This window comes from Doryrhamphus excisus, chromosome 13, assembly GCF_030265055.1.
Source record: "Doryrhamphus excisus isolate RoL2022-K1 chromosome 13, RoL_Dexc_1.0, whole genome shotgun sequence".
NCBI classification, from domain to species: domain Eukaryota; kingdom Metazoa; phylum Chordata; class Actinopteri; order Syngnathiformes; family Syngnathidae; genus Doryrhamphus; species Doryrhamphus excisus.
Window position 1 is genome coordinate 7,717,058 of NC_080478.1, and position 22,178 is coordinate 7,739,235.

Genomic DNA, 22,178 nt, shown 5'->3' on the forward strand with positions numbered 1-22,178 from the left:
GTCCTGAAATATCAACACTGAAGGATATATTTTTTTAAGAAAATGTTAATATCAGAGCAAATAGGAATCATCTTTATTCACAAAGCATGAGGTAATGTTTGCTGTATAAGGTGCTGTATAAAAAAGTGGTATGAAAAAGTATCTGAACCTTTTGGAATTTCTCACATTTCTGCATAAAATCACCATCAAATGTGATCTGATCTTTGTCAAAATCACACAGATGAAAAACAGTGTCTGCTTTAACTAAAACCACCCAAACATTTATATGTTTTCATAATTTAATGAGGATAGCATGCAAACAATGACATAAGGGGTGGAATAAATGCAATGGTGATTTTATGCAGATATGTGAGAAATTCCAAAAGGTTCAGATACTTTTTCATACCACTGTACATTTATGGCGGCTAAAATAACTAATATCTTCCAGGAGTACTATAATGAAGTCTTATGGAGCGATCATGTGTTGTTCTAACAACAAATCTTCAATAAGTTTGATCAAGTGTAGAAGTACTATAGCTTCTGTTTGGACTCCTTGGGCCATGGCAGATGTTGAATCTGAGCTAAAGAGTAACACCGACGATTGCAAGGTCAATAACCTATCACCAATGGGTTTGGAAAGGTTGCGTGATGAAGAGCACAGTTTAAGCTAAAGGGCTTATTTGTTTTGTGTGATTTGCTTTGCTATGTGTGATTCTCATATCAAATCAAATGTGATCCAGATTGTGCATTGGGCATCAATTCAGATTTAACTGTTAAAAACAATCCAGTAAAAATAGTTATATAAGTAAATAAGTTTGCGTTCATGTTGGCTCATACTGCATTTAGACACCTTGGATGTGGGATCTTGGATGAATTTGCTTTCATAGCTATCAAGATCCAAGTTTGTAGTGTAGACTCATTGATTTAAGCCTTGGCCGAGTGCTCATATGTTCCCTAAATATCGCTGATGTTGCCGTTTGATGCCGTTTGTTTTGTCTAATCAAAGAGAGGCTAATCTTTGGAAGGAAAGCTATCACATCTTCCCATCCATGACTGTAACCTTAAATAACTTGAGAGAACACGAGCGAGTGTTACACGGTGGTAACAGTGACATGATTGGAAACGAGATGAGGGTTTGGTTACAGCCAACATCAATGGGAGGCGAAGAGAGGTGGTGGGGATCTGACTGTAAAGCGCAGTGATGCGGCACAGAGTGTACTGGTGATGACTCAGCTGGCTCTCCATATAGCCACCAATCTCTCTCTCTCCCCTCTTCCGTCACTCCAACTTGCTTTAAAAAAAAAAAAAGCTTGACCTAATTGGTTGACAAGTTCTTACGACACTGGATCTGGAGCTGAGCCTCCCTCCCTTGCTAGTCTCAGCATCTCTTGAATTGCTCACAGCTGTGATGGAAATGAGCTTTCCTTCTGGGCAAGGACTCTTGATACATGGTTATTTTTGCTGTTACTTGGTTTGTTTGTTCAGCTTGGATGGCCAAATGTTGTTGAATATTTGTGAGACTATCAGTGTCACCCAGCTTGTAAATCAGTATCCATGAATGTCGTAAATATCACATTTATCTATGGAATCTTGTGACTCTGTAAACACAATCAGTCTTGTGCATGTTGTGTACAAATCTTGGTTCAAGAAATTCCCAGGCTTAAGTTGTGAATGATCACGCACTACATTGAAAAAGAATCCTCAAAATGACTTCCACTGATTATGTATACATATTTACACACTTACCAAATAATGTAATCAGCATTCAAAGATGCTAACAGGGTTTGTGTTCCTCACTTTCTCATCTTTATCTTCCACCATGCCTGCACTCCTGTGAAGCTCACCTCTGCTTATCTGTCCCACCCCCAACGTGGCCTGCCTCCCATCATTTCCTTCTCTCCCCCCCCCCCCCCCCCCCTCTGGCCAGCGTGGCTCCTCTTCCCTTGTCTCTCCACGTCCACCGTGGAATGTGGCGTTGAGTATCGTCCTGGCTTTACAACACGTGATACTTTCTCCTATGTCAGGTCATGGGCCTTAAACGTGCCGCTCATCTTACCTGCTCCGGCTCCGTTCAGTCTCGCCTCCACAATCAGCCCCCAAAGGCACAGACACCCCATCCTTCTGCTTTTTATCACCTGATCCTCTTCCTTTTATCACCCCGTCCTCCTCGGTGGCCAACCCTCTCTGCTCCCAGCTTAACCCTTGGCCTTCTCTTTTCTTTAGAAGGCAGAGAAAGCCATTTAGAGGTACACTTCCGCTGATGGCATAGGCCTAGCTAGAATCCCCGGCTGTGTGTTGGAGTTCCCTGTGTGAAGCTGACTTACCATATATGGACTGAAGTGTTCAATACGTCTCTTAATCACTGAAGTAACCAATAAGGGGCCAGGATAGTTCCTATGATCCAACTGAAGATTGTTATGCATGTAATAGGGCTGGGCGATACATTTTTAAAATATCAATATTTCTGTAAAGCACCATATCAAAAACAAGATGGGGTTTGCTCCAAAGGTCTCATGTTTCAAGATGACAAAGCCCAAGGGCCAGCTAGTTAAGGCATCTCTGTGCCTTCTGCTGCATTTTTAGTGTTTAATAGTGATTTATTTATTATTTGTTTTGTGCCATACTGACCCCTTAAGCAAGTGTGCCGTTATGGATGTTCATGTTACGTTTGTAGCCTGCCGCGTGCTCTATTGTTTACACTCGGAAGCAGCTGTTAACTTTGAGCACCCTTTCGCGACATGGGCGACCGTAGATCCCTATAGGAATGTGTAGGAGAGATTGCTTAGCGGGAGTGAACAGCAAAAAGACGGTATAAAGGTTTCTGTATAAAGACCGTATCAACCATGTGTACCGTCTGTCGTCATGGGGAACGTGAGATGGAAGTGCTAACAGTGCTAACCCTGCTGCAGAGAAACTACAGTGAGTGCGGCGTGATTGCACTGAAGATTGAATATTATATGAACTTTTTTCTATATTTAAAGATAATATAACACAATGGCCGCTGAAATAAAATGGGTTAAGATAGTTTACAACTCACTTTGTGGGAAAAAATCTGGCGATATGTTTCGTATATTGATAGTCAACCTAAATATATCGGGATATGAGTTTTTGTCCACATTACGGCTGGGACGACGTGTCGATGCCCTCGATGACATCGACACAAAAATAGGTAGACACAAGTACTGCATGTCGATGCGCCTTCACTCAGAATTAGTGGTCGGCAAAACCGTTCATTTCAGTGAACAGGATCATTCCGCTTCATTCAGTAAAAAGAGACGTTCATTTTGGTCAATTGGTCGAGCTCCCCCGTGCATAGACCCGGTCATTGTGTCGAGTCAGTCCGTTCACTCATGTTCACGTTCGTTCCAACTCAACAGCTCACCAAAACGGCCAGCAGACTGACTTTTATGGGTGGTTCATTCGTTTGCAAAAAAGAACTAGTTCTTTTGACCCGTTCGTTCACGAACGCCACACCACTACTCAAAATCAAAACATGGCGCCGGCCGTGGCAACAAGTTTCAGCTTGTGAGGAGAGGACGCCGTACGTTTTCAACTTTTTTTTTTATTTCCTTGTTTGCAACGATTAACCCCGTCATTCATCCAAACCACACCACGTAGCTTGTGCTCCAGCCTCGCACACACAGAGCATGTGCCCACACAAAAACACACTCCTCTCACACTTGCGTCTTGCTAACACTTTTTTTAACTTGCATAGACACATACTCCTCAAATACACGCTATAGTTAGTTTTATTTCTAATATTATCATTATCAGCAGTATTATTCATGTTATTATACTTTATTGATATGGGCAGATAATTTAGAAATATATTTTTTATTAACCTGTGCTTGGGTTTGTGGTTTATGTTTTCAGGGACTTTCAGGGATTAATCGATGCATCGAAAAACTATTTTCTAGATTAATCGATTACAGAAATAATCGTTTAACCCTAGTCCACATCGTCCAGCCCTACCGTGTAGCCTAGAACACATACCTGTAAACTTCTTAGCATGCTTTAGAAAATATCAAAGGTGCCCCTGCATCTTTTTTACCTTTTCATTTTGCAGTATGTAGCCCTTGATGGAAAAACTTTGGACACCTCTGATCGACAGAGAGATTTATGCAATTTGTAATGTCTTTTGAAATGGCTGTGTGATCATTTATATATATATTGATATATATATATGTACAGTAACGTAGTAACACAAAATTGAGTTTATGTATTTTAATCCAAATATCACCATTCCTAAACCATACTGTTGTTTTTAAGAGCTCCCATTGAATATAACATTGATTTATGAACCTGACTAGATACCCATCGGGTTGCGGATGCTTTTCATCTGTCTCTCTCACGCATGTAGCCACACCCGAAGCCCCGCACCATTCACACCCGGTTAAGCAACTTTTTTTTCCTGCACGTTCGTCCAAACCTCAAAAGGCTGTAATGGCTGTCTCTCATTTCACTTAATCTGCCCTAGAGGAAGGCCAGGAGGCAGCTCAGTAGCCCTGATTAATAATAGGATTTGGAAATACAGTCTCTCTCTTACCGCACACTTTTTGACTGTCTGCCTGTGCGTCGAAAAGCCAACTCAGAGCTCCCTCCCCTACTCCGACTGCTGCCTTCCAACTTCCAACTGTAATAAAAACCCCAGCATTTTGAATGCTTTACAAATTATCATCAAATATATTGGTTTGTGTTTTGTTTCAGAAACTTTCAGAGTATTCCTACCACACTCTTGTTCCATGGGAATGATTGAATATGGCATGTTTAAGCCACACAAAGTGACTATGTACATCTGTGTTCTCAGATGACTTGGAATTTTGAGCAGAAACGTTAGCGAACACATTTTCAAACATGCAGTTAAGTGACCAAATATTCCTAAAAGTCGCTGTTAAGTGTTTAAGACTTGCTTGAAAGATGCAACAGGATCAGTCAGGATGGTAAGCATCAATGATAGAGGAAATTCAACTAAAATTATTATTATTTTGCACACTAAGTACTAGGGTGTCACAAGATCTTGCAAGATTAAAACATTTTCAGATGAGTGGTATCTTTTAGCTTGAGTTCAATTTTACGTTTTTTTGGAGCTGATGAATTCATTTGAAAACTGTAATTAATCTGATTTAAAATTGTAATCATTTGCTTATATCTTTTTTTCTTTCTTTTTTTTAAGCATTGCCTTTAGTCTTAGACTAACTCTATGTGTTTTTTCAAAGGTGGTGCTGGAGTGTGTCCTGCAGGAAGGCCTAGTATACAACAAGGTCAACCCCATCTTCCACCACTGGAGGATCAATGACAAGAAGTTCGGGCTCACCTTCCAGAGCCCTGCCGATGCTCGGGCCTTTGATCGAGGTATACGCAGGGCCATAGAGGACATCAGCCAAGGTGGGTTCTGTTTTTTTGCATACATGACATATATACACTGGCGAATGCATGTTCCCTGTCCGCAAGTCACGTCCATCCCATTAAAGGATACAATGAGCTGCTTCGTAGATATACATCTCTCAGTATGCTAGGCATGATCTCTCATGAATGATCTTATTCGCATCAGCTGCCTATACAAACCTGCTGCTTCCTGTGCCAAAACAAGGGACAGTTTTTGTATGTTTATTGCTAAAGACTTTTTTGGGGGTGTGACTCAATGATAAATTGTTCATGTGTAACTCCTAAGTTACTCACCTTGTGGCTTGTACAGTGATGCTGCTAATTTATGGCTAAAAATGACATTTCCATTCATGCATCCAGAAAAGAGCGACAATGAAAGAGAGAGAGAGACCGACAAAGTGTGTGATGAAGGCACTATGAGGCTATTCAATTATAATGCTTGTCAAGACAACTTGAGTGGCTTTAGTTCCCAGGAGGATGAGGATGGTTGGTAGGCTACTGCTTAACTAGACCTATTACAGTCACTGTTCGGCACAAAGAAGCATTTATTTTATGAAAAGTTACATCTTTCTATGTAGTAAATATACCATATTATGACACCTGTGGCTTATCGAGAGGGGTAGCCTATATATGTCCAAATCTTTTTTTCTCTTTAAATTCAGTGAGTGCTGCTTACATAACGGTCAAGAAATTATTTTTGAATAAATTTATGGGAGCGTGTACGTAACCACTGAACTACTTGACACGGAATGCCGTAAACAGGAGCACCTGTGGGCTTTTGAACTCTTACTGATTCTGGATCAGGCTCTGGATTAAAATAGGTTCTCATAAGGGTGCTCTGTATTATTATATCATACAGTACACCTGCACGGTAAACACTCTCAGCTACAACAGGGCGAAGTTGACTTTCCCTCTCACTCTGTTGTCCTCTGTCCTGGCATCCTCTGTATTCTGCCATTGTTGTGTAATGCCTCTCCTCAGCACAGACAGACAGGTTCCTCTGTATTCCTGTTGCATCGCTGCGCTGCTGGACCGCTCTGTGATTTTGTGTGTGCGTGTGTGTGTTGGGGGCGGCGGCAAGGGATGGAGGTGGTGGGCAAGGGGGTGGGGGTTGTGTTGTGTTGGTAGGCGAGAGAAGATGTTGCGCCCTCTGTGAATGTGCACGCACATGCGTGTGTATGAGTTATGCAGTCCTCTGTTGCCATGGTAACAGCGGGCACATGGCTCAGGCAGCTTCCAGAGTCGTGCTGAAAAGTCTCCCCCCCCCCCGCCCCACAGTATTGAATACCTTCTCCATGTAATTCATACTGTGGCTAACACAAGCCACATACAAATCTTCTGTCATGTATTGCTGTGTCTTCCAGCTGAATGAAAACGGGCTTGTATTGAGATGCCCTTTGAGTTAAATTGCTGATTTGGTGCATGGACCACACTCCAACTCTCCTGGTGTGAATGAAACATGAGGCTTGGACAAAGTGGAGCTGTCTTGCTTACTCAAAAGATATTTTTTTGTTTTAGTTACATAAGGTGCATGTGCAAATTATATCAACCGCCTTCCAAGACTTGCAACATGCGGAAATGACTTTTAATATGCACGCTGTCACATTTTTTTTTTTTAATCAGGTCACATCGCCGGTTATGCGTGACACAGGCATAAGGAGATCAGACATTCAGGCTTGATGAGTAATAAGACGTGACAATGAAGGGATTGGAATGAGAAAATAGTTTGTTTTTTTGGTGCAGTAGTTGGTTAAACAAAGGAATACTGCAATTCTTGGACAAAAATGATGTATATGCCATCTTGTGTGTTGCTCTGATGAGCATTTGACTTAAGCTAGTTTGCTGTCTAAAGAAGCTTTGGGGCATCGACATGGGCTTGAAATAGGAGTTCAGACCCGTAGATCGGGGTGTCCAAAGTGCAGCCCCGAGGGGCAATAAAATAACTAACAAATTGCCCTATGGCACATTTAATTTTTACATGTATTTGAACAAAAAAAATAAAACTCCTACATGAATCACCACCTTATCCTGGTGGAGGGGTTTGAGTGTCGAGTGACCAAGGGAGCTATACTGTCTGGGGCTTTATGCCCATCGTTGGGTCTCCCAAGGCAAATAGGTCGTAGGTGACAGGCCAGACTAAGAGTGATTCAGAAGACCCTTCAGAAGACCCTTATTAAGAAAGGCAAGGGTGAAGATCGCACCACGCCCGGACGTAGGGTACCGGGGCCTCGCAGCCAACCACCTGGTCGCTGGGCCTTCACCTACGGGGTTAATCATAAGGGTCCGGTGCATTGCGTTTTGTGTGGTGGTCGAGGGCAAGTTCCTAGGCGACCTGGTCTTCGCCGGTTCTTGGGAGGAGCCCAAACTGCGAGAAATTTTGACTAGATATCGTCAGACTGACCTCCACCCACAGTTTGGGTTCTGGAACCAAACTCCTTGAGAGGGGCTATACCTTGTTCTACTCTGGCGTTTCTGCAGGGGAGAGGCGGCAAGTTGATCGACTTTGTAGTTGTATCATAATGTTCTAGTCACATGGGTGAAGAGAGGGGCTGAGCTGTCAACTGATCAAGGTGGTCAGTGCCAGTCGTGGCAGCGGGGCCTGAACACGATGGTGGACACCAGAGGCCACAGTCAGAGTCCTATCGAGCCTGGATGGCTTGTGGGACTCCTGAAGCAGCCGACAGGTACCATCAGGCCAAGCGGCACGTGGCTTCGGCGTTGGTTGAGGCAAAAACTTGGGTGTTGGAGATGTTCTTTGAGGCCACGGAGCATGACTTTTGGTCAGCCTCAGAAATGGGAAGTAGTGCCTGGTTCACGCTGTTAACAGTGGGGACAGGGGTAATCGGAGCCTGTTTCCTGTGAACATTGGCCTCCGCCAAGGCTTTTTCCAGTGAATGTTGGCCTCCGTGTGGACAGAATTTCTAGGCGCAGTCAAGGGAGTCAAGTTCGGGGGCCTTAGGATCTCGTCTCTGCTATTTGCAGACGATGTGGTCTTGATGGGCTCTTCGGGCTGTGACCTTCAGCGTTTACTGGGATGGTTTGCATCTGAGTCTGACGCTGCCTGACGGCAAGTTAGTTACGGCAGCTTTGTATCTCGGTATCGTTTCATTCTTCAGTATTTGGCCCTCGCTGGAAAAGGTTTGGACACACAAGGTTAAGTCCCGTCTGTTGAAAATATACAGTTCAACCTCTCTTTCATACGCCTCGGTTTTCAATGAAAATTATTGCCAAAAATATATAGTATGGGTTTTTGTAGGAACATCTCATCAGCACTGCACATCCTGTGCTGATGAGATGATCAAGCGAACTGTGCATTTCAGAGTGTTTGAGGAAAACCGAATTTATTGAGTAAAAATGTTAGTTTCCCCCAAAATTATGTGAAATTTTGACATAAAATAATATATGTATAATATTTCCAGTAAATACATTTCAAGAATATAGTTAATATTTGGTATGAAATATTTGCAATTGTTGCTTTTGCAGGTTTGTGCAAGCAGTTCAACTTATTTCTCCTCCCACGTTTTGTGCAATGTCCAACATAAAAAATGCAATATAGGTCACTTGCAGTGAGAAAAATAAATTGATTAGTCCAGAAAGGACATTATGGCATAAGTGAAATTGATTATTTGCAGTCTAACTGAGTGCTAAGTTCAACCCTGCAGTTGCACACACTTGCAATAGTTGTGAATATGTTAACATATTCAAGCAAAAAGAAGCTCAACGTGGACGCACAAGCATGGCCTTACATCATCATCGTAGTCAGGTTGATTCTCAGAAAGAAAAAAAATGCACAAACCGGATTACCCCGATAACCTGAAAACAGTTTGTTTTATTTTTGGGGGAGGATGTGGAAATGACGCATGGCGTGGTTTTAGCCAAGGTCAGGTTACATTAATCTAAGCATGCATATTTCATGAACTTCCGTGAGCCTCACTGACACAAAGCAGCTTTCATTTCCCCATTTAGTCGGCGGGGCGGATGGAAGCGTCTCTTGTCTCTTAATTCTGACTTGATAGACAGTTATAGATAGATACTTTATTAATTCACAGGGACCCTTTTGAGGTGACCCTATCTGTTTGCTTAAGCCAGGGGTGTCCAAAGTCGAACAGGCAGCTGTTTTGTCATTGGCCCGCGACACATTCTAAGAATAGAATTTAACAAGAAAAACAGTATAAATGGAAAAATCCTTTCACACTAACTTTACAAGTATAAAGTCAACATATTAAGAGAACAAAGTCGTAATCTTGTGTCCAACTGTGTCAGTATTTGTTTCATCTCTGGTCTGGACTGAAGAAAGTGTCTGTTGTCCTCGTCTCCTGCGTCCAAACAGGCAGGAAGAAGCTTCACTCGGTGCATTGGTTTCAGCACCTAACCAGTGATCCATTTTGTCCATCATATAGTAGTGTCAGTGGGTGTAGGCGGGGCCTATGTGTGGGAGGGTTCTCGAGGCAACGTCACTTCCTCCTCACCCCCTGGTCTCCTTCCTTCCATTAATTTATTGTTTTTTTTTTTCTTTTTTTATTCCAGGCTGCAAGCCGTTTGGTGAAGGGGATGCTCCTGAAGACGGAATACCAGTGAGTGTTTTTTTTTTCTTTCCTGATTTCACAGATGATTTGTGTCTTTGAGGGAAACCTATGTTACAGCACTGTAGGTTTTTGGTGGGGATGAGTTATCTGTATCTGTTCCCATCTAAATGATCAGTATTCGTATCGCTACTCGGAGTGGGCGGGGGATAAACCGGAAGTGGTCATGGTTTCACTGGAAATGTGTAGGGCTTACATATGCACATTATTTTAAGTCTGAAATTGACATGGATTGTTATATTTATTATTATTCCAATACGTGTACTGTGTATATGTGTAAGACCTAAGTAATTATTTTATTAATGATCTGAGTGAAGTTGGTGATTCATGCATACATGCAATGATGACAAACACGGAAATCATCTGTCATCCTTGTTCAGTTTTAGTCTGCCCCAATTCTGTGTGATTAATACACACATTATGATGGCACATTCCACTATATACGCCGTGTGATATTCTTGACATCAACACTACCTCCCAATACTTACCAGATCTGTGTACTCAACACCTGCATTCAATGCACTTGACTACTTACCCCCCCCCAAACACACTCCCCCATCCCACTAACTATCCAGAAGAGAGGTGAGGGAGGGAGCAGCGTTCCTGTTCCTGTGGCAAAGTTCCTCTTTAGAGAGGGATCAGTCTGAACACACAGGAAATCCAGTGGTCCTGCTGTTGCTAGGCAGCAGGGGGGGGGCTCCTGTGACGGGGAAAAGGGTGTCGGGGATGGAGGGGGGTGTTCACAAGGTTCAGCGCGTGAGCCACCGAGCGTGTCACCATGGTGATTTGGCATCCGAATGTTGCGGCCGGAGACCTGGGCTGCAGAGAAAGAGAAGTGAGCTAGCAAATAGCAACACAAAGCCTCGTGAAGACATTATAATACACGCGTAGCTATGTGCTCGAGGTGAAAATGGCACCAACGGGTCTTGCCTTGACACAAGGATTGTAGCATGCCGCCATGCACATGTGCTCAAGCATCCATCAGCCCTCTTCCTGTCCACAAACCGCGTTCTTCCTCTTGCCCAGACCCGCACAGCATGTACACTCGATGCACAAATGACTTGTTCCATGCGACTCAGCTGTGGGCATACTGTGCCAAGACTGTTGCTAGCACCTCTGTGAAAATACCCAGAAAACGTCTGCATGTAATTTAGAACTTTAACACAGGAAGTTATGTATTGCTTTGGTTTGTAAAGGTTTTGTTGGCATTTTGGTTTGAATGGCTGAATGTTCTTGCATGACATACTTTTCAGCAGTTTGTGAAGTTCCTAACATTTAAGGCAAATCTCTTTGCCACAGTATTGAACTTCACAGTATTGATGTCAATCTTGCCAAAGAGGTGGAGGAATATTTCTTTTAAGGGTTCTGCTAGAGCAAAGTACTTTTCTTTGTTTTGACTAGGGCTGTCAAATGATTACAAATTTTAATCAAATTAATCCGTTTCATCTCAAAAGTTAACTTGAGTTCAAAATAGCACACGTCTGACAATCTCTTTAATTGTAGCACATTTTATTTTGCCTTTTTATAAAATGTTAAAAAATGCCCAAGCTTAAGAACCCAATTGAATGTTGAACACCCCTGCTGTATCGTGACGCCATGTGACAATGGAAATGCTGAGGATGTTCCCTGATGTTCCTCTCACACTTTTCCACCATCCTCCATTCCTCTCTTCTTTCCTCACCCTCTCTGGGGTCAGATCAGCTCCAGATTGGCCCCCACGCATGCCTTTGAATGGCGGGTCGGGGGGGCTTCAAAAAGGAAGCCCAAATCTGTTTCCCATTTCGACTCCCTCTCGCTCCCCCTCTCTCTCTCGCTCTCTCTTTTTCTAGTCCCCGCCCCCTCCACCTCTCCACCCCTTTGTGCTGTCTTCCTCTCGCACACATACAGCTGTCATCTGGCTTTTTAAGTTCTCTGCTGCATTTCTCCAGCTGGAGCTAGTTTATGACATTCTCTCTGCAGACTCTTTGGCCTCTCTCTCTCTCTCTTTCTCTCACTTTCTTTCTTGTTTTATGTGCACACACACACACACACACACAACTCATTTTTTCCTGTTCTGCTCTTTCTCTCCCCTCCTTCCACTGACTTCTCCTCCTCACGTTCCCCTGCAGACACTTTGGTATGTTTAGAGGCATAGCGAGAGCAAAGTCACACCATACATGCACCGTGTGTGCAGCCCAAGGGGACGACGGAGGGAGGGTGCAAGGAGAAGGAAAGGAAAAAAAAAAAAGAAAAGGGGGGGCAGGGGGAGAAGTCAAAGGAAGCATCTCTTAGCAACCACAGGACAGTAATTACTGTTGCAGCAGCTGGGAGCAAACCAGATTTCCGCTGTGCGTTAAAGCTCACTGGCGTGGGCTACTTTACACACGGCACTGACTAACCAGAGCCAGCAGAGCCTCCCCCACATGCCACTGGGGGAGGAAGAGAGAGGAGGACTAACCCTGCCTTGATGAGGTCGGGGCAGTAGTGGTGGTTGATTGGAGAGGGTATGATTCGGATGCTCGGACTGTGGTTGATCTTTGCAGGTGCTTGTGTCTGTAGTTGCACAAAAACTTTGAACTGTCATCGTGTAAGATGTTAACAAATCTCGCGAGACCTCACTAGAAAAAAAAGTTGAAAGATTTTGTTGTGCTTTTTCTTCGTGGCGCTTTTTTTTTTTACAATGTTTATTTTAAGAGCAGTAGTCACAGAGTGCTGCAGTTAGCTGCAAGCGCTAGCTGGCCCACTATCCTAATTTATTAATTGTAATTTATTGTTTTAATCATATATGTAATGTACAGTTGTGCCTCACTACATTGCAGTTCAAATATCGTGCCCTCACTTTTTCGTGGTTTTTCACTAATTAATAAATGAGTGCCATTTTGTGGTTGAATACACCCTATTATTTGTCAAAACATATGAATATATAAGCAAATTTTTCATATTCCTGGGCAAAAATAAGCATTTTCAGTAATAACAATGGTTAAATGAGCGAAAATAGAAATATAAGACATTTCGAAGATGTTTCTTTCTGGTTTTTCCTGATTACAGAGTTGCCACAGCATATGTCGAGGAATAGCTGTGGCATTGTGCGCGCCTTTAAGAGGCGGGGCCTGTGAAGTGATGTGTGTGATGTCAACTATCTACTGTGGAAATGCTGACTGCTAGCATGGTTAGCAGTGTGGAGAGTGCCGATGACTAGTGCGAGTTGTCGCTGACAGCAGCTGCTGTGTGAATGTTCACTGTGCCATTGCAGTCGCTGTCCACTAGGTGGCAGGAACATTACATTGACACAATAGCCACCAATTATGCTGTTGTTGCTAACATGTGAGCCTATGTAATGTATTATTTATGTCTGAGGCGCCTTATTGTCCATTATTATGTCAACTGTATTCAATTGTAAAGTGTAAAAGTGACAATAGGAGTGTTATTTCATGTCTATATGGCTCTAATAATGCTAAAAACTACATTTAAAAGGTCTTAAAATAGGTTTTCTATGCTCTATATATACGAAAATATTCGCTGCTCCTCTTTTTACTTGCTAGCAATGCGTACAGGAAAGCCACATTTGTTTACAATTCCTAAAAACGCCACCATCAGGTACAAGTAGTGGGAGTTCATGATTCCCTACCAGCAAAAGAAATGCATTTTATTCTGTCAACGGCATTTCACACTTCAAGAAATAAGTTCAAGAAATAAATCCAAACAAACCTTTTAAATTCCACTGTGTTTTCTTTTAGCTGCTTTATGAATCAAACCAATGCATACTTCCATCTTTGATAGGATTTTGAATCCCTGATGTTTGGTGACATAATGTTGGCTCCTGATGTAACATACTCCCCCGCTGCTCTTTTCTCTCTCCTGCACCTCTGCATTCATGAATCACGAAATAGCCCTCATGTTAGTTACTTTCTTATGAGGGCCCGTTTTTTTTTTTATCTACCTTGCATGCGCCTGAAATGTACACTTGCCCCTACAGTGCATACGTTCCTATTTGATGCAGTCTGCGGCATTGGCCAGGTGCTATTTATAGAAACTCCAGTCTGATTGTTGTCAATGGCGAGACCTGTTTTTCTTGTGAGACGACGGCGTAAGAATGTTCTTGGAATTATTCGCTTATTTCCAGCGTCTCTTTATTTTGGGAGATTGTGCATGACATGAAAACCTTTGTGGGAATGTTTGGTTTGTTTGGAACTCTTGAGTTCTCCCACTGAAGGGCCTTTAGTCATCAGTGCAGTAGCCTAGTCAGGCATCGGTGCAGTGTGCCCCCTGGTGGTTAAGAAAGAAAGCCAGAGCAGGCATAGCCTTGATAACAGACCTGAAGCAATAATGAGAGAAGGTTTTTTTTGTTTTTCTTTATTTGTGAAACAAATAATGTATTTCTTGTCTGCAGGCCTGTGAGGAGCCTCCCTCCATCTGCACCCCGATGAAGGAGCCCTTCTCCCCACTGAACAATGTCGTCTCCACAGAGCCCTTCCGAGGCTGCTATGTACGCGCTCAGCCCTTTGATGAGTTTCCCTCCAGCAACCGCCGCTACCTGCCGCCCCAGGTAAACCACCACTATAAAGTCTGAAGGGACAAACATTTTGATCTTGTACAGTGTCTTCCAGGATTTCCCACATGCGTATGTATTGTAGCAATACCAGAGCTCGATAATAACAATCAGATGTACCGATGGCCCGGGGCAAGTTAAAAAAAAATTCGGGCATGTAAATCCAATCAGTGATATTCCCGTCGGGCAAGTGCACTTTGGCATGCCATACTGCCAAGAGTTTTTTTAAAAGCGGTTCTTGTTGGGTGTTGGTAAAACACGGACTGCGTAATTCCGGTGGTAATTTGCAAACCAATCCTTGGAAATCTTGAAATGGACCAATCAGAATCGTTTATTTAGACCGTGGTCTGTAGTCCACAGTCCGTGTTTTATCCACACCCGTTCTTGTTCGCGATCAACCAATCAGCGATCGTTTGACTAGGAAAACATCTATCATGGCGTCCCTGCAAACATGGTCTAATTCAGGGGTGCTCACACTTTTTCAGCATGCGAGCTACTTTTAAAATGACCGAGTCAAAATGATCTACCCACTACAAAAATGCAAAATGCATCTATTTATTTTCAAATGTATTGAGGATTATTTGTACGTACAATGTATGTTGATGTACCTTACATAACCAAATGAGCCAATATTGCAAAACACACATAATTAACAGTTAACATTTTTTGTAATTACCTCCACATTACTCCCCATTTCCCTTCTTTGGTACTGCGATGGTAGAATGGCATATGAGGCAAACACACTTCGAAAAAGACATTGTGAAAAAAAAGTCCACCTCCCATTCCGTATGGAAGTGATATGTTTTTGCCTTTTTACTTGGTCCAGCTCCTTTACTCATTTTAGTGACCATAAACTTTAGCGAGGGCTTAAAATCTAACGCAATTCGCCGACTAGCTTAGCACTTTGCATCGCTGTTTACGCATGAGCGGTGACCTAAAGGTCAAAATTCAGTTGTCATCTGACTGGTTGTCCTGTATGTCAATCAAGTAACGGGGATGGATGATAGGCTGACATCGTAAGTTCTGCTGCACTTAGAGACGTTGTTTGATTTGATTGGTCGCCCGAAGGGCAACATTCAGTTGTCAACTGAATGGCTGCCCTGTATATCAATCAAGTGACGGCATTGATGTGAGGACGATATTTTTTTAATGTCACGCCGCGATCGACCAGCGATCGACCAGTACCACCTCCGCGATCGACCGGTAGATCGCAATCGACTTAATGAGCACCCCTGGTCTAATTCTTCAACAACTTGTGAAGGAAAACACCAAAAAGTGATGAAGCAGTGCCTCCTAAACAAGTATTTTATTAGTGGCAGCAAATCAAATGATGGCACAGGTGAGTGAATCACATTTCTGTGACAATTTGAAGTGGTCACAATGAAACACCACCCATTAGATCCAATACCAAGTGCTGATTTTGCACAAGCTACAAAATCTAGCGCTTCCATTTCTCTGTGGATTTTTCTCACCTTTTGCTTCACAAATTATTGTTTGACCATTGAGCCTTTTTTTCTGGATTAAAAACACTTTACTTGTACACAAATGTGTCTATTCAATAATGTTTCATTGTGGTGCACAACTTATAAATATCACTGCTTACTACGACTACGATGTGTAAGGTAGTATGGCATGTCATGTTAACATACATCTCCACAATTGATAATCATTTAATCTTTATTTGAGATTCTCATGTGATGCCACAAAAATTAGATGATATCATTATGGCAGTCTTTTCATTTTATATGGGGCAAGTTGGGGCAAGTAGTTCTCACCCTAAGGATTCCCCATGGGCAAGTCATTTTTGTTTTTAATGTAGAGACCTGAATACTTTTTATTTTATTCACTTGTATTCATGTAACTGGTTTCTCCACCTAGGTGTCATTCAAGTCGACGCGCCACGTCAGCTTTCACATGGACGAAGAGGAGATCGTCCGCATCAACCCCCGCAAGGATGTGCTCATCCGCGGCTATGAGGACTACCGCCACCCAGTCATGTGGAAGCAGGAGTCGGACCGCGAGGACCTGGACTTCCCCGCCACCTTCCACAAACTGGACAGTAAGAAGTGTGAGTACCTCTTTCCTGACGGCCCCGGCGGGGACTCCCACTTGGGCCCTGGTTTGGGCATGGGCACGGGCATGGGGCTCGGCCTGGGCAAGGACACGGCCATCAAGACTCAGCCCTCGCCGCTGCTGAAATCCAAGAAGGGGCGGCGGCGGCGGGAGGATGGCGAGCGCTCGCGCTGCATCTACTGCCGAGAGATGTTCAACCACGAGGACAACTGGCGGGGACAGTGCCAAGACGCCCCCGACCCCATCAAGCAGTGCATCTACAAAGTCAGCTGCATGCTGTGTGCCGAGAGCATGCTCTACCACTGCATGTCCGACTCGGAGGGGGACTTCTCGGACCCGTGCTCGTGCGACACCTCCGACGAGCAGTTCTGCCTGCGCTGGCTCGCCCTGGTGGCGCTCTCCTTCATTGCGCCCTGCATGTGCTGCTACCTGCCACTGCGCGCCTGCCACCACTGCGGCGAGGCGTGCCGCTGCTGCGGGGGCAAGCACAAGGCAGCCGGGTGACCCCCCGTGCCTGCCCTCTGGGACACCCTCAAAGCTAGCTAACACAGGAAGCGGATCAAAGCGGATCAATTCAAAGCCGGCATCCTTTTTTCATTCCCCTCTCAGACGGGGCGATGTTGATCGCCAGCTCTGGGGGCTTTTGGTGATTTCAGTTTGCGTTTGTCGCCGACGAGCTGCAGCGGAGGACAAACTTAAGCTTTTGCGTGGGGGCGTCAAGCTAAGTCCGGGAGCTTCTTCAGAGGACGTGAAGAGACGAGGATTAACAGACTTGGAGATGTTACTAAACGCACCTGTACACGTACACACACACACCCACACACGCACACACATTGACAAACCACAGGTTTGAACTCTACTACAAGAAATGTGTAAACTTTATGAAGGAATCTTTGTCTTTTGTACAGACAAAACTACAACAAAACTATCCAGAAAAATAACTTGCTGTTTAAGTATGCTAAAAGGGATTCGTTCTTGCTTTCTTTTTGTGTGAAGTTGCAGTCGGGTAACAGTGGCCTTTCCCTTCATGTCGGTGTAATTAGTAGGCAGGACATAGGACATATGCACCCTAGACTTGGCGTTTATCCAAACCTCTTCCCTCCCAATAGGTGTCATTCTGTGTAGTGGAACCATGGCCACTTTATTCCTTCATTCCTACAAACCTCACATAGACCATTTGATTGCATTCCAAAAAAATAAAATAAAGGGACTCATTCCATTATTGGAAGGGAAAAATGGTAATTTACCATACTGACTTTCCCTCAAACGTACAAACATGTAGATTAGAAGATCAGTATACCTTTTTTTTTTTTTTTGCTCAATTTTACACTGCTGTAGTTTCATTTTCCTGCTCAAATTCAAAGTTTTGCTCATCCAGCAAGTTTTTGTTTTGGTGAGTAAAGGGTGACAGTGCTCCTATTCGGAAAACGACCAGGCACTTAAAAGTTAGTCTCTAAATGAAAGCACTACCCTCCAACGCTTCGGTTGCAGCACCCTCTCCAAAGAAAAAAAAAAAGTCCCGTGTTTGTTCCACAATCACTTCTTTTTAGTTTTTTTTTTTTTTGCATGTCTCGAGTCCACTCCTTCATGTGTCTTCGTTTAATAAGCCCTGGATGAATGAGTGCATTGTTTCAGGAATGCTGAGTATCTCGGCTATTAAATACATACAGATGGTGCGTGAGTGTGAGTGTGTGCGTGCGTGTGTGCGTAGGTCTTCACATGCACTGGTAACGTCCTGACGTTGACGACCCTTTTGACTTAGTGACTTTGACTGACCGGCGTCCATTTTTGTAAAGGAATAGTTCTTGTTCTGGTTGTTTTTGGAAGTTATATACACCAGGAAGCTAGCAAGCTATTTATGAGCACACTTTAGGAATAATCCATTAAAAAAAAGTGTGGGGGGGAGACTACTTCCTGGGACACAGTACTGTTTTGTTGAGCGCTTGAAATACCAGGTAAGTTACCAGGAGGTGTTTTTATTTTTTTTTTTTTTACAGATCAATTTCTGTGCAGATTAATCACATGTTTATTGGTCATATTCCAACGTGCTTATTCCCCCCCTCTGACATCCGCCGTATTCCAGACTTGGGAAGTTGTCATTCAGCATTTGAGCTACATTACAGTCAACATAATATATGCAATATTGTTATACTGCAGGAGTCGCCGACCTACCAGGTCGATCGCAGTTCTAAATTCCCTAATTATATGTTTCTATTTAGTGCAGACTTTGTGTTTTCTTCACTCTTGCCATTTTTGAAAATTAAATGAATGCATTCATGCTGTTTAGTGGTTGAATACAGCCTAGTATTAGTGGAAAATATGCATATTTAAGCACATTTTTTGTATTCATTCATTCATTTTTCTACCACTTATCCTCACGAGGGTCGCAGTGATGCTGGAGCCTATTCCGGCTGTCTTCGGGCGAGAGGCGGTGTACACCCTGGAATGGTCGCCAGCCAATCACAGGGCACATATAGACAAACAACCATTCACACTCACATTCACATTCATACCTATGGACAATTTGGAGTCGCCAATTAACCTAGCATGTTTTTGGAATGTGGGAGGAATCCGTAGTACCCGGAGAAAAAAATTTCTGGCCTGCGCGCTAACCACTGCGCTATGGAGTTCTATCCCAAATTAAGCATTTTCAAGCATAAAATGACCACATGAACTAAAACATAAATATAAGGCATTCAGAAGATACTGGCATGATGCAGTATGTAGTATTCTATGCTGGTGTCAGTAATGTTAGTGTACTTTAAATGCAGGTTTGAATCATCTCAACAGGAACAATAATCCTCAACCTGGGCGACGCCAAGCAGAAACTCAACTCTGAACCCCTGACATCACTTCCTGTGTGCCCCCTTTTCTCCTCTACTGCACCCTTGTGAGTGAGGCAGAGCGACACCTTAATTGGGGAGACACACAGGAAGGAAGTGACAGCAAAAAAAAAAAAGTTGATATATCAGTTACGTATTCGCCGATATTGATTAATTGGTGATATGTCATAATCAACCAGGCTCTGGTTTGGCTGCGGTAACTGAATTGTGAATTTGCTTGTTGAAACTCTACTTCAGGGGCATCCACGGCTGCTTTTTATCTCTACATTGTAAAAAATATAATTGAACAAGACAGCTAACAAACCGCCAGTAATTTTACAAGAATGTTACAATGATAAGACAAAAAACTTGTACTTTAATTAGGCATGAGGTCGAAGTATTTGTAGTAAGAAAAATTTGTTAATTTTCCTGTCAAAACGAGAAACAAAAAATTTTAATTTTTTTGAAAATTTGATTTCTATAATAAGGGAATAAAGTCAAAACATGAGAAGAAAATTTACAAGAAGAGGTAAGAGCAGAAAACAGCTGTAATTTTACAAGAATGTTACAATGATAAGACAAAAGACTTGTACTTTAATTAGGCATGTGGTCAAAGTATTTATAGTAAGAAAAATGTGTTAATTTTCTTGTCAAAACGAGAAACAAAAAAATGTAATTTTTGTGAAAATTTGGTTGGTATAATAAGGGAATAAAGTCAAAACATGAGAAGAAAATTTACAAGAAGCGATAAGAACAGAAAACAGCTGTAATTTTACAAGAAAGTCAAAATATAAAGAGAAAAAAGTTGCAATTCTATGGCAATAATCTCGTAATTTTTGCAGGAAAAATGTTTTGGCAGCATTGAAATATTACCACATTTTTGTTTTTTAAATTTGCAATATTCTGAAGAACAAACAAAACAAAGTTAGAATATTATGGAAATAAATTCAAAATATTATGGCAATAAAATCATAATATAATGAGGAAAAACATTTACCAACACCGTAGAACAATTAAAAAAAAAAAAAAGCAAACAACCACAAGATTGCGGTGCACCGAAGTTGATATTAACAGGCTTTTTCAACAAAGTTTGAGGAAAATAAATTTATTTATTTATCATATCAAAATTTGGACACCCCTGTCATATTCTCTCATTTTCCCCCCATTTTTATTATTGTTTGCCACCATTGTTAAGTAACATTGGATTTCTGCACTGGGCTACCCTCAGTTCCCAAGTGGGTCATATATTCCAGTTTCCTTGAACACACCATCATCATGTAGTCTTTAAACGGCATTGCAGACTACAGGGCCAATTGAATTTAGCCTATGCTCATTTGAGGCGTGTTAAATGGTAGTCGTGCACCCCATCCACAATTAATTATGCTACCCTTTATTTGGGACCCACTTCAAAGTTGCAGATACTTTATTTAAAAGTGACAAAAATCTGCAATAACTTCACCAAATCTGCATGTGTACCACCTGGTCGGAGCTCCCTTACTTTTGAATATTTTTTTTGTTTTGTTTTTAAATTTCTATGCAAACTTTCTGACACTTGACACAGACCTCTCTGACGGGACTTTCTGCAAGACCCCCTTAGTTAGTTCGGTAGATAATTAAGCGCCCCATCCCTTGGTACCAAACACCTGTAAATACTTAACACTGTATTTAAGTACTGATGATAATAATAATAATAATCCCAGCTTGTTGGTTCTTTTAAAGATAGAGCTGTATTTATCGTGGCTGTCAGTGTTCTATACGGTAGCTTCTATTGACAGCATTACTGTGTACATAGGTCCACCTATTTGTTTTTTTTTATTGTATTGTTTCACATTGAAAAGTAGCGGGCATTTGTAACTTGAGCATCTAATAAAGAGATTCTCACTAGTTTTGTACGGTAGAAGGAAGGAAGGAAGGAAAGAAGGATAGTGCTAACATGGTACAGTAGTGGCAGTCAACTCGCTTTGGAAAATTTTCTATATGAATATATATAAATAATATACAGGCTGCTAGATACAATCACTAATTTTATTGTGCTGACAGAGAAAATTAGCTATGAACGACTGTTAAACCCTAATCTAAAATGTGTGTGTGTGTGTGTGTGTGTGTGTGGTTGTTCGCCCATATTTTTTTTTTTGGATGGCTCCCAAGATGAATGAACCTGATTAAAACTTGCTGGCTGTCGAGCAAAATGTAGGATGTGTGGGGTTTTTATTTGTTGTTTTTTTTTTTTTTTTTAATATATCCAACAACAAAAATATAACACTTGTCATTCTGCATTAACCAGCACAGTGCAACTTCCTGTCATGTACTGTATTATATATGCAACATATGTCTGTCCGCTTTAATATATATATATATATTTTTTGACCTGCATTTTATATATATATATATATTATATATATATATATATTATATATATATATATATTATATATATAAATATAGATATATAAGACTTCAGTTTTAACCACTTCTGCTGCTAGTCTTTTATCCTCCTTTCAATCTTGGAAAAAGTTTGGGAATGCATACAAAATAAATGTACATTGTGTAGATTTACGAAGAAAAAAAAAGCTCTATAAACCCCCGGTTTGTTTTATTTTTATTTTTACTTTTACTTTTCAGTGTATTGTTTTTCAAAAGAAAAAAGTTTACTTTTTCACAGCAGTTTTTGGGTGTTTTTGTTTGGATTCCCCCCTGATGCTTTTGGTGCACTGATACTACTCTATGTATGCTTTGGACATCTTACAGCGCTTGATGTAACATTTATGTGATTAGTTCTTAAAATAGTGGAAGACATTTTTGTGTTTTT

The 22,178-nt window shown here is 42.0% G+C and overlaps 1 protein-coding gene across 1 annotated transcript in view; it reads left to right on the forward strand.

The window, feature by feature from the left end:
* Positions 1–17,208, forward strand: part of spred1 (sprouty related EVH1 domain containing 1) — a 39,823-nt gene extending 22,615 nt beyond the window's left edge. The window contains exons 3-6 of the mRNA XM_058091542.1: positions 5,196–5,364; positions 9,892–9,938; positions 14,317–14,472; positions 16,354–17,208. Coding sequence (XP_057947525.1) covers positions 5,196–5,364; positions 9,892–9,938; positions 14,317–14,472; positions 16,354–17,052 — 1,071 coding nt within the window. The 3' untranslated portion in view covers positions 17,053–17,208. The remainder of the gene's footprint in view (positions 1–5,195; positions 5,365–9,891; positions 9,939–14,316; positions 14,473–16,353) is intronic.
* The last annotated feature ends 4,970 nt before the right edge of the window (positions 17,209–22,178 follow it).